The following is a 16892-nucleotide window of genomic DNA, read 5'->3' on the forward strand; positions in this document are numbered from 1 at the left end:
ATGACCCACCAGCATGACAATGCCACTAGCCATACTGGTCGTTCTGTGCGTGATTTCCTGCAAGACAGGAATGTCAGTGTTCTGCCATGGCCAGCGAAGAGCTCGGTTCTCAATCCCATTGAGCACGCCTGGGACCTGTTGGACCGGAAGGTGAGGGCTAGGGCCATTCCCCCAGAAATGTCCAGGAACTTGCAGGTGCCTTGGTGGAAGAGTGGGGTAGCATCTCACAGCAAGAACGGGCAAATCTGGTGTAGTCCATGAGGAGGAGATGCATTGCAGTACTTAATGCAGCTGGTGGCCACACCAGAACCTGACTGTTACTTTTGATGTCAACCCCCCCATTTGTTCAGGGACACATTATTCCATTTCTGTTAGTCACATGTCTGTGGAACTTGTTCAGTTTATGTCTCAGTTGTTGAATCTTGTTATGGTTATACAAATATTTACACATGTTAAGTTTTCTGAAAATAAACGCAGTTCACAGTGAGACGCTGTTTCTTTTTTTGCTGAGTTTAAATATAATTCCATTGTTCTTTTTCTTAACCTTATTTAGGGGTACTATGGCGTCTTGTTAAAGTATTTTTATGGCACGTGAAGTACAGTGAAATGCCTTTCATCAAGCTCTAAACCCATTAATGCATGAATCAATAACAATGTAAAACTAAAAATAACTTAAGGTAGAACAAAAACACATGAGGAAGTACGTAACCATACTACATACAGGGTCAGTTCCAGTTCCATATCTGCAGTATGCAGGGATACTGGAGTGAGAGGGGTAGATATGTACAATATACGGTTAAGGTGACTAGACATCAGGATATATGATGATTGCATATGAGTGGGTGTGGCTGTGTCAAGTGTCCTTATAAATGTACGTGCATATTATGTGTGTGTGTGAGCTAATGATGGAGTGTGTGTGAGCTAATGATGGTGTGTGTGTGTTTGTGTGTGTGCGCGCGAAGGGCCCTGTGAGTGTGCATAGACTGTGCAAAAATAAAAAATATACAATGCAAGGGTCAATTCAGATAGTCCATGTAGCCATTTTGTTAGCCATCTTATGGCTTGGGGACAGAAGCTGTTCAGGAGCCTGTTGGGGTCAGAGTTGATGCACCGGTACCGCTTGCTGTGCGGAAGCACAGCCATACCAAGCAGTGATGCAGCCAGTCTATATGCTCTCAATGGTTCAGCTGTAGAACCTTTTGAGGATTTGACGGCCCATGCAAAACCTTTTCAACCTCCTGAGGGGAATAGGCGCTGACGCCCCTTCTTCACGACTGTGTGCGGACCATTTTAAGTGCTCGCCTCTCGTTTCCTATAGTCCACAATCAGCTCCTTTGCCTTGCTGACGTTGAGGGAGGTTGTCCAGGATCCAGTTGCAGAGGGAGGTGTTCAGTCCCAGGGTCATAAGCTTGGTGACAACCCTGGAGGGGACAATGGCGTTGAACGCTGAGTTGTAGACAATGAACAGCATTCCCACATAGGTATTTCTCTTATCTAGGTGGGTGAGGGCAGCGTGGAGTGCAATTGACATTGCACTGTCTATGGATATGTTGGGCCGGAGTGGGTCTAGGGTGTCTGGGATGCTGGAGATAATGTGTGCCATAACCAGCCCCTCAAAGCACTTTCTCCATATAAATGTATCCCACAAGTTGCTATAGGGTAATAGTTATTGTGGCACGAAGCCTTAAGAGTTCTTGGGATCAGGGATGACTGTGGTCATCTTAAAACATGTGGAGATTACAGACTGGGACATGGAGAGATAAAAATAATTACTGTGAAAATGCCTGCCAGCTACTCTGCGCATGCTCGGAGAACGTGTTCTTGAAGACTGTTGGGCCCCACGGCTTTGCAGGTGTTGGCCTGATTAAAAGACCTTACTCACGTCGGCTTCAGAGAGCGAGATCACCCAGTCCTATGGCTCGGTGGTGGCCCTCACACCCGGCACGATGTTATCATTGTCAAAGTGTGCATAAAAATTTATTGTGTTCATCTGGTAGCAGCATCGTTGGGCAGCTCACGGCTGGTACTTCCTTTGTAATCCGTAATGGACTGTAGCCCCTGCCACATGCGGCAGGCGTGAGAGACTCTGTAGTATGATTCCACCTTATTCCTAAGGATGACTCTAGAGGTCACAGCGGGACTTCTTGTACTCGTTCCTGTCCTCAGCCGTAGCTTCAGGGTTGTCTACGATATCCCTTTAGTTTAGCACCAACCTCTCTGATAAACTAGGGCTTAATGGTATTGCATTGTATGATTACAGTATCCCCCCCCTCTAAAATACATTTACTTCATTTCTATAAGCCAATTATACATGAAAAAAATGTAAATGAACTTGGAGAAATAAAAAGGATTGATTGGGCAACACAGATTGTGTACAGTAACTGACCAGTAAAGCTGAGACCCAGAGGACCACGTGCCCGACGTCGTAGGCGTTTGTCAGGTATCTGGGAACCAGCATCTGACTGGTCCCCACCGGGAGGTTCAGACTACGTAGGATTCTGGTGAAGATCTGGAATCATAAAGGAGCAAAAAGTGTGAAAATGAATACATTATTGTACTTTCATTGAATGTGTTGTCCAATGCAGTGGTTCCTAACTTCAGTCCTCGAGTACCCCCAAAAGCATATATTTTTGTTGTATCCCCGGACAAAAAAAACCACCTGATTCAACTCATTGAGGTCCTGTTGATTAGTTGACAAGAATCAGGTGTGCTTGTCTGGGGCTACAATAAAAATGTGAACTGATGGTGGTACAGAAGGACAGGAATTGACAACCACCGTCAAATTACATTCTGATCACAGGATACAGTGCATTCAGAAAGTATTCAGACCCCTTGACATTCCCCACATTTTGTTACGTTACAGCCTTGTTCTAAAAATGATTCAATCATTTTTTCCCCACATCAATCTACACAATACCGCATATTGACAAAGCAAAATCATGGTCAGATTCTTTAGGTGCCTTTTGGCAAACTCCAAGCGGGCTGTCATGTGCCTTTTTACTGAGGAGTGGTTTCTGTCTGGCCACTACCTTTAAGGCCTGATTGGTGGAGTGCTGCAGAGATTGTTGTCATTATGGAAGGTTATCCCATCTCCACAGAGCTCTGGAGCTCTATCAGAGTGACCATCAGGTTCTTCGTCACCTCCCTGACCAAGGCCCTTCTCCCCCGATTGCTCAGTTTGGCCGGGAGGCCAGCTCTAGGAAGAGTCTTGGTGGTTCCAAACTTCTTCCATTTGAGAAATATGTTGGCCACTGTGTTCTTGGGGACCTTCAATGCTGCAGATATTTTTTTGGTAGCCTTCCACAGATCAGTGCAGAGACACATTCCTGTCTCAGAGCTCTACGGACATTTCCTTCGACCTCATGGCTTGGTTTTTACTCTGACATGTACTGTCAACTGTGGGACCTTATATAGACAGGTGTGTGCCTTTCCAAATCATGTCTAAATCAATTGAATTTACCACAGGTGGACTCCAATTAAGTTGTAGAAACATCTCAAGGATGATTAATGGAAACATGATGCACCCGAGGTCAATTTCAAGTCTCATAGCAAAGGGTCTGAATACTTATGTAAAGAAGGTATTTCAGTATTTTTTTTTTTTTGATAAATTTGCATTTCTAAAAACCTGTTTTCGCTTTGTCATTGTGGACTATTGTGCGTAGATTGATGAGGATTTATTTGTTTTTGAATCCATTTTAGAATACGGCTGTAATGCAACAAAATGTGGAAAAAGTCAAGGGGTCTGAATACGTTCCGAATGCACTGTATATTGTTTTTCATTCATATTTTTTGGGCTACTCAAAAAAACAACAAACAACATTCCATCAGATTTGAGATCAGGGCCTGTTGGCATAATTAATAACTGTGACGTATCTGTATCAAAACACACTAAAAGACAAGCCAGTGGGATCAACAGGGAAATGTGATACCTGTTAGTGGCATTAACTACTGTATCACTTTCAATGGCTGTCTGGTCATGTCTAGTCTGCTATAACATGCACACCAACAACCAATGGTCACAGGTCAAATTATCAGGGAAAAGATCTTTTCAGCCACTACCCTTTCCCCTTCAATGTTTTGCAGATCTGAAGGGTCTGGAAAGGTTTAAGCAGTACAGCGCTGGAGCTTACACCTTATAGATCTGCAAACATGAGTGTTAAAGAACGACTGCCCCTAAAAACCAACTAAGCCCTTTGAAAACAGCTTATGTGGCATCGATACGAGTCAGAAATATTGATTCTAGTGTCACAATTGACTACAAAGTGTAAATAGGATAATTTTGGTAATAAAGTCAGTGTTGTCTAAAACAGAGTTTGGAACCCTAGTGCATCACAATAGGGAAATGAAGGTTGGGTTACAATTATGTCAACAATTCATGCCCCCTTTTGCCCATTAACATGTGAGGCACCGTGTTTTCTGGGAAAAGACTGGGCGAGTTCGCTTTGCATGGCCCAGCTGGGCGGTCAACCTGAGACTGGTGTGTTGTTGGTAAGTAGCTATATTTTGTTTATAGATAGCTATCAACATGTCATTATTTGATAGGCTATGCCACTATGATACTAGGCTATAATAATGTGATGTAACTAGCTACATATATAGCCTTTCCCTAACGTGTAACATGAGAGGATAATTTGTATTCCTAACGTTGCACCCGAAGACAGGTTTGATCTCTGCTAGCTAACGTAAGCTAGCTAGCTCATAACACAAACGTGACATGTTTGATGCAGGTTGCCAGCTTTCTTTCAATAACTCAACTGGCTAGAAACTGTCCTTGTTTGTTGTGATTGAAAGGCAAAGACACACCGAAGAAACACCCACAAACCACACCCCCAAGACAACTCCTGTTATTATTCTGCCACTGCCAATAGCATTTCTTAATGAGCATTGATGAAAAACGAGGCCAAATCAGGAAGTAAAGTTGACTTCCCCAAGGGGAAGGGAGTGAATTGGGATCTGCTGGAAGAGATGAATGGTGTGATGGGGTAGGGTGGAATTGATGGGGTAGTGTTATAGGCACAGCTAGACAAATGTGTCCTTACCTTGGGTATATAAGGGTCCCAGTCAATGTAGCCAATGTTGTCGTTGGCCAACCGGGCAAACAGGTTGACAAGATGCTGAGGAAAACATTCATTGAGGAATAAGTTAGCGAATCACTCAAAGTTTCTGTTTCTATCAAAAGTAATGATGGAAACTGTACTACAATAGCTTGGTGCAAGATCTGTTTGTGCCGTCTTGCCAAGACAGCAGAATCAGATCGGGCATCAGGCTAATACTACCACACACACACCGGGCTAATAGTACCACACACACACCGGGCATCGGGCTAATACTACCACATACACACACCAGGCAAATACTACCACACACACACACACACACACACACTCCAGGCTAATACTACCACACACACACTCCAGGCTAATACTACCACACACACACCGGGCATCGGGCTAATACTACCACATACACACACCAGGCAAATACTACCACACACACACTGGGCATCGGGCTAATACTACCACATACACACACCAGGCAAATACTACCACACACACACACACACTCCAGGCTAATACTACCACACACACACTCCAGGCTAATACTACCACACACACACACCGGGCATCGGGCTAATACTACCACATACACACACCAGGCAAATACTACCACACACACACTGGGCATCGGGCTAATACTACCACATACACACACCAGGCAAATACTACCACACACACACACACACACTCCAGACTAATACTACCACACACACACACCAGGCTAATACTACCACTCACACACCGGGCATCAGGCTAATACTACCACTCACACACCGGGCATCAGGCTAATACCACCACACACACACACCAGGCACCAGGCTCATACCACCACACACACACACAGTGTGTCAATCAAGTGAGCGATGTCTAACTTACCACCTCCCAACCTGGAAGGTTCTGTACTGCCACCCACAAGCTGATGAGTTCATCAAACCATAACCTGGTGAACATCAAACAGTCTGTCAAACACCATACTAACGCTTACTGTCCTACACACACACACACACACACACACACACACACACACAACCAATGTCATACGTGTGGCAGTTACAGCATGCTCAAGATATTATCTTGCCTTTCATTAGAGAATAACAATTGTGATCATGTTTTGGGGGCAACATTGAAATGGTATTTTTAAAAATGGTAAAGTTTTGGGATGTCGTAGAGATGAACAATTCTGGAAACCTTCCTGTAATCATGATAGAATAAGCAGTAAGGGAATCCACCATTTGGGATTTATGAAAAACCTGGGAACTTTTCAAAATGTTCCATTATCTTTGCGACCCTATGACATGGTGGAGATGTGTGTGTGCATACGGGTGCGTGTTCTCACTTAAAGCCCTTGTGGTGCAGCTCTGGGGGTAGGGTGGTGGGGAGGAAGAGCTCAAAGTATCCTATAGCTCTCTGCATGGTCACATCAAATGGACAGAGCAGTGGACGCCACTCCTCCAACATCTCCTGGGTGGCTGACTCCGGGAAGTACCTGAAGAATAAAACAATTCGATTATTTATTGGACTACCGTGTTGGTGTAATGTGTATGAGCCATATGCCTACAACCTAAAGACAATATCTACATACATTCATTTTCACTCGCCAAGGACTAACAATATGTGATAAGCATATGGCAATAGTTATTTTTTAAACACCTGCAGTATAATCACAGCTAATGAATTTATTTCATAACTGACCCCACAGCATAAAAGGTTCAATTGAAAAAATCCCACACCAAGACATGCAAAGAGCAACGTTGCACGTAGAAAATTGTCAAAAATCAAGGGCTGGTAGACAGAAATATATTCCTTATAATAGAATTTATATTTTAGCTGCTATGGCTTAGCATTCCATTTGTACACGGTATATTAAACAATGGTAGTTAAGCTGGTGTTTAGTTTAGTAAATGGAATCAGATCATGAGAAGACGTGTGAACACAATGTCAACAGCACTTCAACCTCAGAAGAGCTGTTATGCAGCGTTATAGCCCCACACCTCACCTCACTCCACCTCTATTCAATTCAAAGGGCTTTATTGGCATAGGAAACGTGTACATTGCCAAAACAAGTGAAATGGATAAACTAAAGTGAAAAACAAAAAGTGACCCGTAAATATTACACAAACTACAAAAGAACAAAGACATTTCAAATGTCATGTTTAAATAGTGTTGGAACAATGAGCAAACAGTGGAAAAAAGGGAACATAAATGTGTGTTGTATTTACAATGGTGTTTGTTCACTGGTTGCCCTTTTCTTGTGGCAACAGGTCACACATCTTGCTGCTGTGATGGCACACTGGTGTTTCACCCAATAGATATGAGTTTATCAAATTATTTTATTTTTTTGATTCTTTGTGGGTATGTGTAACGAGGGAAATGTGTCTCTCTAACATGGTCATACATTTTTCAGGAGGGTAGGAAGTGCAGCTCAGTTTCCACGTCATTTTGTGGCCGGTGTGCACATACCCGGTCTTCTCTTGAGAGCCATGTCTGCCTACGGTAGCCTTTCTAAATAGCAAGGCTATTCTCACTTGAGTCTGTACATAGTCAAATATTTCCTTAAGTTTGGGTCAGTCACAGTGGTCAGGTATTCTGCCACTGTGTACGCTCTGTTTAGGGCCAAATAGCATTCTAGTTTGCTCAGTATTTTTGTTAATTCTTTCCAATGTGTCAAGTAATTATCTTTTTGTTTTCTCATGATGTGGTGGTATCTAATTGTGTTGCTCTCCTGGGTCTCTGTGGGGTCTACTTGTGTTTGTGAACAGAGCCCCAGGACCCACTTGCTTAGGGGACTCTTCTCCAGGTGATGGCTTTGTTATTGAAGGTTTGGGAATCGCTTCCTTTTAGGTGGTGGTAAAATGCAAGTTATTTTCTAGATTTTGATCATTAGCGGGTAATCGTCCGAATTCTGCTCGGCGTGTATTATTTGGTGTTTTACGTTGTACACAGAGTCTCAATTTGGTGTTTGTCCCATTTTGTGAATTCTTGGTTGGTGAGCGGACCCCAGACCTCACAACCAAAGGGCAATGGGCTCTAAACTCAGCAAAAAAAGAAACGTACTCACTGTCAACTGCGTTTATTTTCAGCAAATTTAACATGTGTAAATTTTTGTATGAACGTAACAAGATTCAACAACAGACAAACTGAACAAGTTCTACAGACATGTGACTACCAGAAATGGAATAATGTGTCTGAACAAAGGGAGGGTTCAAAATCAAAAGTAACAGTCAGTATCTGGTGTGGCTACCAGCTGCATTAAGTACTGCAGTGCATCTCCTCCTCATGGACTGCACCAGATTTGCCAGTTCTTGCTGTGAGATGGTGGAAGAGTGGGGTAACAAGGCACCTGCAAGTTCCTGGACATTTCTGGGGGGGAATGGCCCTAGCCCTCACCCTCCGATCCAACAGGTCCCAGAAGTATTCAATGGGATTGAGATCCGGGCTCTTCGCTGACCATGGCAGAACACTGAGACATTCCTGTCTTGCAGGAAACCAGGCACAGAACGAGCAGTATGGCTGGTGGCATTGTCATGCTGGAGGGTCATGTCAGGATGAGCCTGCAGGAAAGGTATCAGATGAGGGAGGAGGATGTCTTCCCCATAACGCACAGCGTTGAGATTGCCTGCAATGACAACAAGCTCAGTCCGATGTTGCTGTGACACACTGCCCTAGACCATGACGGACCCTCCACCTCCAAATCGATCCCGCTCCAGAGTACAGGCCTCGGTGTAACACTCATTCCTTCGACAATAAACACGAATCCGACAATCACCCCTGGTGAGACAAAACCTCAACTTGTAAGTGAAGAGCACTTTTTGCCAGTCCTGTCTGGTCCAACGACGGTGGGTTAGTGCCCATAGGCGATGTTGTTGCCGGTGATGTCTGGGGAGGACCTGCCTTACACAGGCCTACAAGCCCTCAGTCCAGCCTCTCTCAGCCTATTGCGGACAGTCTGAGCACTGATGGTGGCATTGTGCGTTCCTGGTGTAACTCGGGCAGTTGTTGTTGCCATCCTGTACCTGTCCCGCAGGTGTGATGTTTGAATGTACCGATCCTGTGCAGGTGTTGTTACACGTGGTCTGCCACTGCGAGGACGATCAGCTGTCCGTCCTGTAGCGCTGTCTTAGGCATCTCACAGTACAGACATTGCAATTTATTGCCCTGGCCACATCTGCAGTCCTCATGCCTCCTTGCAGCATGCCGAATGCACGTTCACGCAGATGAGCAGGGACCCTGGGCATCTTTCTTTTTGTGTTTTTCAGAGTCAGTAGAAAGTACACTAAAGAGGCCTAAGTTTTCATAACTGTGACCTTAATTGCCTACCATCTGTAAGCTGTTATTGTCTTAACAACCCTTCCACAGGTGCATGTTCATTAATTGTATATGGTTCATTGAACATGCATAGGAAACTGTGTTTAAACTCTTTACAATGAAGATCTGTGAAGTTATTTGGATTTTTACGAATGATCGCTCACAGCTTTGTTGAAATTACCTGTGGTGCTGATGTTTAGGCTGAGGCATGTATAGATTTTTGTCTGCTATAGGGCAACAGTGTTTAGATGGAATTTGTATTTGTGGTCCTGACAACTGGACCTTTTTTGGAACACCATTATTTTTGTCTGCTTTAGGCCCTACATGGTTGGGGACAGAAGTCCAGATCATCAGCAAACAGTATACATTTTACTTCAGAAAAGGTGGGGCTTAAGCTGCAGTCCTGTCTCACCCCACAGCCCCGTGGAAAGAAATGTGTTTTTGCCCATTTTAACCGCACACTTGTTTGTGTACATGGATTTTGTAGGTTTTCCCCCCAACACCACGATCCATCAATTTGTATAGCAGACCCTCATGCCAAATTGAGTCAAAGGCTTTTTTTGAACAAAGCATGAGAAGACTGCCTTTGTTATGTTTCTTTGTCAGTTAGGGTGTGCAGGGGAGTACGTGGTCTGTCATATGGTGATTTGGTAAAAAGCCAGTTTGACATTTGCCCAGTTGAAAATGTTTGAGTCTGCTGTTAATGATAATGCTGAGGATTTTCCGAAGGTTGCTGTTGACGCATAGTTATTGGGGTCAAATGTGTCTCCACTTTTGTGGATTGGCGTTATCGGTCCTTGGTTCCAAATATTGGGAAAGATGTCAGGATGATACATTTTTTTAACTGAAATTACATTCCCAAATCTAACTGCCTGTAGCTCAGGACCTAGCTCAGGATATGCATATTCTTGATACCATTTGAAAGGAAACACTTTTGACTTTTGTGGAAATGTGAAATGAAAATAGGAGACTATAACACAGATCTGGTAAAAGATAATACAAATAAAAAACCATGAGTTATTTTTGTACCATCATCTTTGAAATGCAAGAGAAAGGCCATAATGTATTATTCCAGCCCAAGTCTACCGATCCTGTAGAGGTTAAAATAGTTAAGTATAGCCAATTGGAATTTGTAGTCTGTAAATGTTATCATTTCTATTAGGATACCATCAACACCACAGGCCTTTTTGGGTTGGAGGGTTTTGTATTTTGTCCTGTAGTTCATTCAATGTAATTGGAGAACCCAGTGTGTTCTGGTCTCTAATAGTTGATTCTAAGATTTGTATTTGATCATGTACATGTTTTTGCTGTTTGTTCTTTGCTATAGGGCCAAAAACACTGGATCCGTAGTTTATCGGTACATCTCTGTTTTGGATAGATAACTCATGTTGTTTAATTGGTTTCCAATTCTCCCAAAAGTGGTTCGATGTTATGGATTCTTCAGTTACATTGAGTTGTATTCAAATGTGCTGTTCCTTCTTTTTCCATAGTGTATTTCTGTATTGTTTAATGATTCACCATAGTGAAGGCATAGACTCAGGTTTTCTGGGTCTCTCTGTATTTGTTTCAATTTCTTTTAGGTTTTTGCATTCTTCATCAAACCATTTGGGGTTCCTGAGTGGCACAGTGGTCTAAGGCACTACATCTCAGTGCAAGAGGCATCACTGCAGTCCCTGGTTCGAATCAAGGCTGCACCACATCCGGCTCTGATTGGGAGTCCCATAGGACGGTGCACAATCGGCCCAGCGTTTGGCCGGGGTAGGCAGTCATTGTAAATAAAAATTTGTTCTGAATTGCCTAGTTAAATAAATAAAAAATGGATAGGGAAGCCGAGAGGTCAAATATACTGTTTAGGCATTCTACTGCCAAGTTCACACCTTCACGATTACAGTGAAATGTTTTGTCGAGGGAAGTTGCCTAAAAGGGATTGACTGTTGTCTAATTGTTCTTTGGTATGTTTCTACACTACTTTCCTTCCTTGCATTTCTTAATATTATTCAGTTCCTTTGGCTTTGATGTCTGTGGGCTGACTGAACACAGACTCTGGGTTGAGGTCAGTAATAAAGTAGTCTACAGTACTACTACCAAGAGATGAGTTATAGGTGTACCTACCGTAGGAGTCCCCTTGAAGCCTACCACTGACTATGTACATGCCCAGTGTGCAACGGAGTGGCGCAGTGGTCTAAGACACTGCATCTCAATGCAAGAGGAGTCACTGCAGTACCTGGTTCAAATCCAGGCTGCATCACATCTGGCCTGTGATTGGGAGTTCCATAGGACGGTGCACAATCTGCCCAGCGTCGCGCGGGTTTGGCCGTCATTGTAAATAAGAATTTGTGCTTAACTGACTTGCCTAGTTAAATACATTTTTTAAAAGATCTGCAGGAGTTGTGACCTATTTTATTTGGTTATGTTGTCCTAGTTGAACCTAGGGGAGGGAACGCTGTAACCTCCAGGTAGGTGTTTGTCCCAGTCTGTGCTGAGAGTGTCAGGTTCCTGTTCAGTTCTGGTATTTAGGTCACCAAAGACTAGTACATGTCCCTGGGCCTGGAAATGGTTGATCTCCCCTTCTAGGATGAAGAAGCTGTCTTCATTAAAGTATGGGGGTTATAGGTAGCACACAGGTGGATAGGTTGCCCTGTTGAGATCATTTCCTTTAGAATTTCCTGCCAAAATGTAAAATGTTCCTGTTTTGATTCATTTAAGAGTGCGAGTAAAGTCTGCTCTATTCCAAAATAGCATACCCCCTGAGCCACTTCCCTATTTCACACCTGGTAGTTTGGTGGATGGGACTACCAGCTCTCTGTAACCTAGAGGGCAACCAGTGGGTCCACCTCTATACCACCCACCTGGTAGTGTGGTGGATGGGACCAGCTCTCTGTAACCTAGAGGGCAACCAGTGGGTCCACCTCCTCTATACCACCCACCTGGTAGTGTGGTGGATGGGACCAGCTCTCTGTAACCTAGAGGGCAACCAGTGGGTCCACCTCCTCTATACCACCCACCTGGTAGTGTGGTGGATGGGACTATGAGCTCTCTGTAACCTAGAGGGCAACCAGTGGGTCCACCTCCTCTATACCACCCACCTGGAAGTGTGGTGGATGGGACTATGAGCTATCTGTAACCTAGAGGACAACCAGTGGGTCCACCTCCTCTATACCATGTTTCTAGTAGGATGACAATGTCTGTATTCCACCTCTCGCTCCCTCTCTTCTCTGCTCACAGTAACAGGAAACTCTCCCCAGGACAGAATTAGATTTAATAGGATTATTAGCCAACTAGTAGGTACACTAGCAACTCAGGGACTCAGTGACTAAGCTTCGACACACATGCTCACACAAACCTAGTCTTGCTTTGCATCCAAGGATGGAACTAGCCATTATGACATTCGCAAATTGTCAGTCAATATGCCTAAACTAAGTCCCTAAGGGAGAATTGTTCCTGACAGTTCAGTTTCACAGAATGTGTCTTATTTCCTCCTGAGTAGACACGTGCCTCTGTCTGCATCTCTACTCTAGGTCTATCATTCAATTGCAGGAGTGCTGAAGTAAGCACAATAGGTTAACATGCCATGTGAAAGAATCAGGTATTTTGGAACAGAAGAGACTGATTTGTTGCCGTACTTCCGAGAGCACACACTTGTTCTTTTCTAGTGAGGGATGGAAGACGGGAGCGGCACAGTATAGGCAGGTCGGCCACCTGGCAGGCAGACAGAGGCCTAGTGCATGGTTTTATCTGCAATCAAAAGCTGTATCTCGCAATGGCATGCTGTATCTCACAATTTCCTGGCTTGCAATGTTTCACAACTTCAGTAAAGCAGGGTCCATCATCAATGAAGGCTAGGATATTCTACACGCCACAGACCGAAGACTGAACACACAATCGCATCATTAATGAAGAGAAAGAGCAGGCGAGCCATCGCGAGGCTCTATCACATTAGTGGAAACCAAGATTGTTCTGGGCAGGTCTTCTGGTTTTGACAAGCAGAAGTGACTTTTCGTAGCAAGATTGTAGAATTTATGCAGCAGTTTAGGAGAATTAACACAGCAGGTTAGAAGAATTAGGTTAAGGTTAGGAAAGGGTTATTATCCCTGATGACACGACTTGAACATATCTATCTATAACCAGGCCTGCCCTGAAAACGGTCTTGATTTCCACTAATGCGATGCTGCCAGGGCAAGGGAGAATGGGAGGAGGCAGGCAGAATGAACCGTGGTGCGCATATGTCTTGGTAATCTGTGTCTCGCCTTGCAATATGTTTTGTGATAATTGCACAAGTGCTGTCACGTTACCAGAGTTTGGACTTCGACACCAGGTTTAGTATCCAGATACTCTATACCAAAACGATACCATGGCAACAAAACAAAAACAGAGTGTATTAGCTAAAGTCACAGAATAAACACGGGTCTTTATTTTTTTCAACATTGAACAATATGTTGATAACTGGTAGAACTCAAATAAATAGAATATCCTCTATTCTACACTGAATAAAAATATAAATGCAACATGAAACTTGGGACCAAAACTTTACATGAGCTGAAATAAAAGATCCCAGAAATGTTTAAACACACAACAATCTCTAAAATGTTGTGCACAAATTTGTTTGCATCCCTGTTAGTGAGCATTTCTATTTTGCCTAGATAACCCATCCACCTGACAGCTGTGGCATATCAAGAAGCTGATTAAACAGCATGATCATTTCACAGGTGCACCTTGTGCTGGAGTCAATAAAAGGCCACTAAAATGTGCAGTTGTCACAATGCCACAGATGTCAAGCTTTGAGGGAGAGTAATTGGCATGCAGGAATATCCACCAGAGTGGTTGTCAGAGAATTGAATGTTCATTTCTCTACAATAAGCCGCCAACGTCGCTTTAGAGAATTTGGCTGTACGTCCAACTGGCCTCAGTTTGCTGATGTCAACATTGTGAACACAGTGCTCCATGTTGGTGGTGGGGTTATGGTATGGGCAAGCATAAGCTATGAACAACAAACAATTGCAATTTATCGATGGCAATTTGAATGCACAGAGATACCGTGACGAGATCCTAAGGTCCATTGTCATGCCATTCATCTGCTGCCATCACCTCATGTGTCAGCATGATAATGCACAGCCCATGTCACAAGGATCTGTGCACAACTCCTGGAAGCTGAAAATGTCCCAGTTCTTCCATGGCCTGCATACTCACCAGACCTGTCACCCATTGATCACGTTTGGATGCTATGGATCAACGCATACTACACATGTTCCGGTTACGGCCAACATCCAGCAACTTCGCACAGCCATTAAAGAAAAGTGGGACAGCCTTCCATAGGCCACAATCAACAGCCTGATCAACTCTGTGCGAAGGAGATGTGTCGTGGCGCATGAGGGAAATGGTGGTCACACTGCACAGTGATTTTATTTAGTGTGGGGGATTGTTTTAGGTTAGGGATCTTTAATGTTAAGATCTCAATTTCATTTAAACATTATAACCTTCACACCCCTAGACAAAATAACTCTTAAGGTGGTCCTCCAACTGTGTGAGTGTTGACCACAAGTGTCCCAAGAGTAGGCCTAAATGTAACCATGAGCTCAGCAACTGAATTCATTAACAAATACATAGATCATAGGGGTTTCAAAATATACTTACGGTCTGCAGCTTCTCACAAGTGTTTTCAAAACGTTTTCCACCGAGCTAGAAACAGAAAGGGAGGAGAGCGAAAAAGAAAGAAAGGTGAGGCATCAGAACAGAGACAGATGTGTCTAAGGTGACTTAAATCAAACAATGAACACACTGAACACACCAACGCAACTAGGACAAGGATGAGTGACTGACTACAGGTACAGCCAAACCACGCATTTAAAGTGTACTGATCAAGTGTAGTGGGAAAAGTCCTGGCTCGCTACTCCTTTAGGGTGTGGTCACTACCAGTATGTTCATATATTATGGTGCCTGTAATGAAGCAGTAGAGACTAGTGTATGTACCGGATCAACTCAAACACAGATGAAAAGTAAGGGATGTGTTGGGCAGGTGTGTACATCCACACAGCAAGGGAATCGAGGACACACAAACTGGCATAGCATGACAAAAGGGACTACAGAAACACCCACCCCCACACAATGTGACTATTCCAGGGCCGTTCAACCTTTGTCCTGGATGGCCATGGGCCAGCAGTGTAACAGCAGCACATGAATGGTACCTAATTAACAGATTTACTCTGTTCATTCACAATCATCAGAATTAAGTCTTTTATCGGGCTTGGGGAAATGTCTTGGAGGGAAAATGGCTTGAGGCTTTATGTAAACAGTAGGACTAGCTGAGGCTTTATGTAAACAGTAGGACTAGCTGAGGCTTTATGTAAACAGTAGGACTAGCTGAGGCTTTATGTAAACAGTAGGACTAGCTGAGGCTCTATGTAAACAGTAGGACTAGCTGAGGCTCTATGTAAACAGTAGGACTAGCTGAGGCTTTATGTAAACAGTAGGACTAGCTGAGGCTCTATGTAAACAGTAGGACTAGCTGAGGCTTTATGTAAAAAGTAGGACTAGCTGAGGCTTTATGTAAACAGTAGGACTAGCTGAGGCTTTATGTAAACAGTAGGACTAGCTGAGGCTCTATGTAAACAGTAGGACTAGCTGAGGCTTTATGTAAACAGTAGGACTAGCTGAGGCTTTATGTAAACAGTAGGACTAGCTGAGGCTTTATGTAAACAGTAGGACTAGCTGAGGCTTTATGTAAACAGTAGGACTAGCTGAGGCTTTATGTAAACAGTAGGACTAGCTGAGGCTTTATGTAAACAGTAGGACTAGCCGTTATTACTTGTAATGAATGCTGACCTTGACAGTGGAGATAGTTGCCCAAAAGGCAGATGCCCTCAGCCATTGTTTGAGGCTTTTTATCACCTAGCCTGACTAAACAGTAAACATATCAGGGGAATGTAACAGAAAAGGTTTACCAACAGAAAGTGGTTTGGACAAGTTCAAGTAGTCCCTTGAAATGAGCACAACTTACTGCTATTGTACATTTTCTTCTGTTTGGTGCCTAAATAATAAAACCAATACTAGGCCTCCATTACAGGACTTCTGACTGCTGTGGTTTTGGTTTGGTTACTTTTATTTTTTTGGCACAGTTACAATAGGGCCTCTGTATATAATGGCTTGTAAAGGTTAGACTCGTGTCACATAAGTGTCAAAAGATTTAGCTGAGGACCAATATAACCCCAGCCGTTAGGCTCAAACACCCTCAATCCCCTGCCTTGCCCTCCACTCATACATGCACGCTGAGCTCAAGTCATGCGTTCTAAACTGCCCCTCTGTCCCATTCAACCGCGCTCTAAGCTCTGTTTCATTTAAGTATTTTTCAAATCAACCTGATTGCATTGCTTTAATTCAATAGACTAATGGGAACTACAACGAGCGATTTCTGCCAAGGACTCTTGGCTTTGCATCTCAGGGCTTGAGTGAGGAGAGCCTAATCTCTCCTTTCTCCTGAAATGTGCACTTGTTCACTTCCCTTTATGGATTTCAAAGGAAATGATTGCTAGGCCT

General features: G+C 43.6%; 1 protein-coding gene across 2 annotated transcripts in view; it reads right to left on the reverse strand.

Moving 5' to 3' along the window:
- The window catches only part of LOC109870031 (proteasome activator complex subunit 4B-like), a 77988-nt gene that overhangs the window by 48450 nt on the left and 12646 nt on the right, over positions 1-16892 (reverse strand). For both annotated transcript variants that reach the window (XM_031804755.1, XM_031804754.1), the window contains 5 exons: positions 14994-15038; positions 6394-6543; positions 5934-5997; positions 5040-5114; positions 2387-2509 (listed from right to left, as the gene is read on the reverse strand). In XM_031804755.1, coding sequence (XP_031660615.1) covers positions 2387-2509; positions 5040-5114; positions 5934-5997; positions 6394-6543; positions 14994-15038 — 457 coding nt within the window. The remainder of the gene's footprint in view (positions 1-2386; positions 2510-5039; positions 5115-5933; positions 5998-6393; positions 6544-14993; positions 15039-16892) is intronic.

This window comes from Oncorhynchus kisutch, linkage group LG25 (genome assembly GCF_002021735.2).
Source record: "Oncorhynchus kisutch isolate 150728-3 linkage group LG25, Okis_V2, whole genome shotgun sequence".
Classification (NCBI taxonomy): domain Eukaryota; kingdom Metazoa; phylum Chordata; class Actinopteri; order Salmoniformes; family Salmonidae; genus Oncorhynchus; species Oncorhynchus kisutch.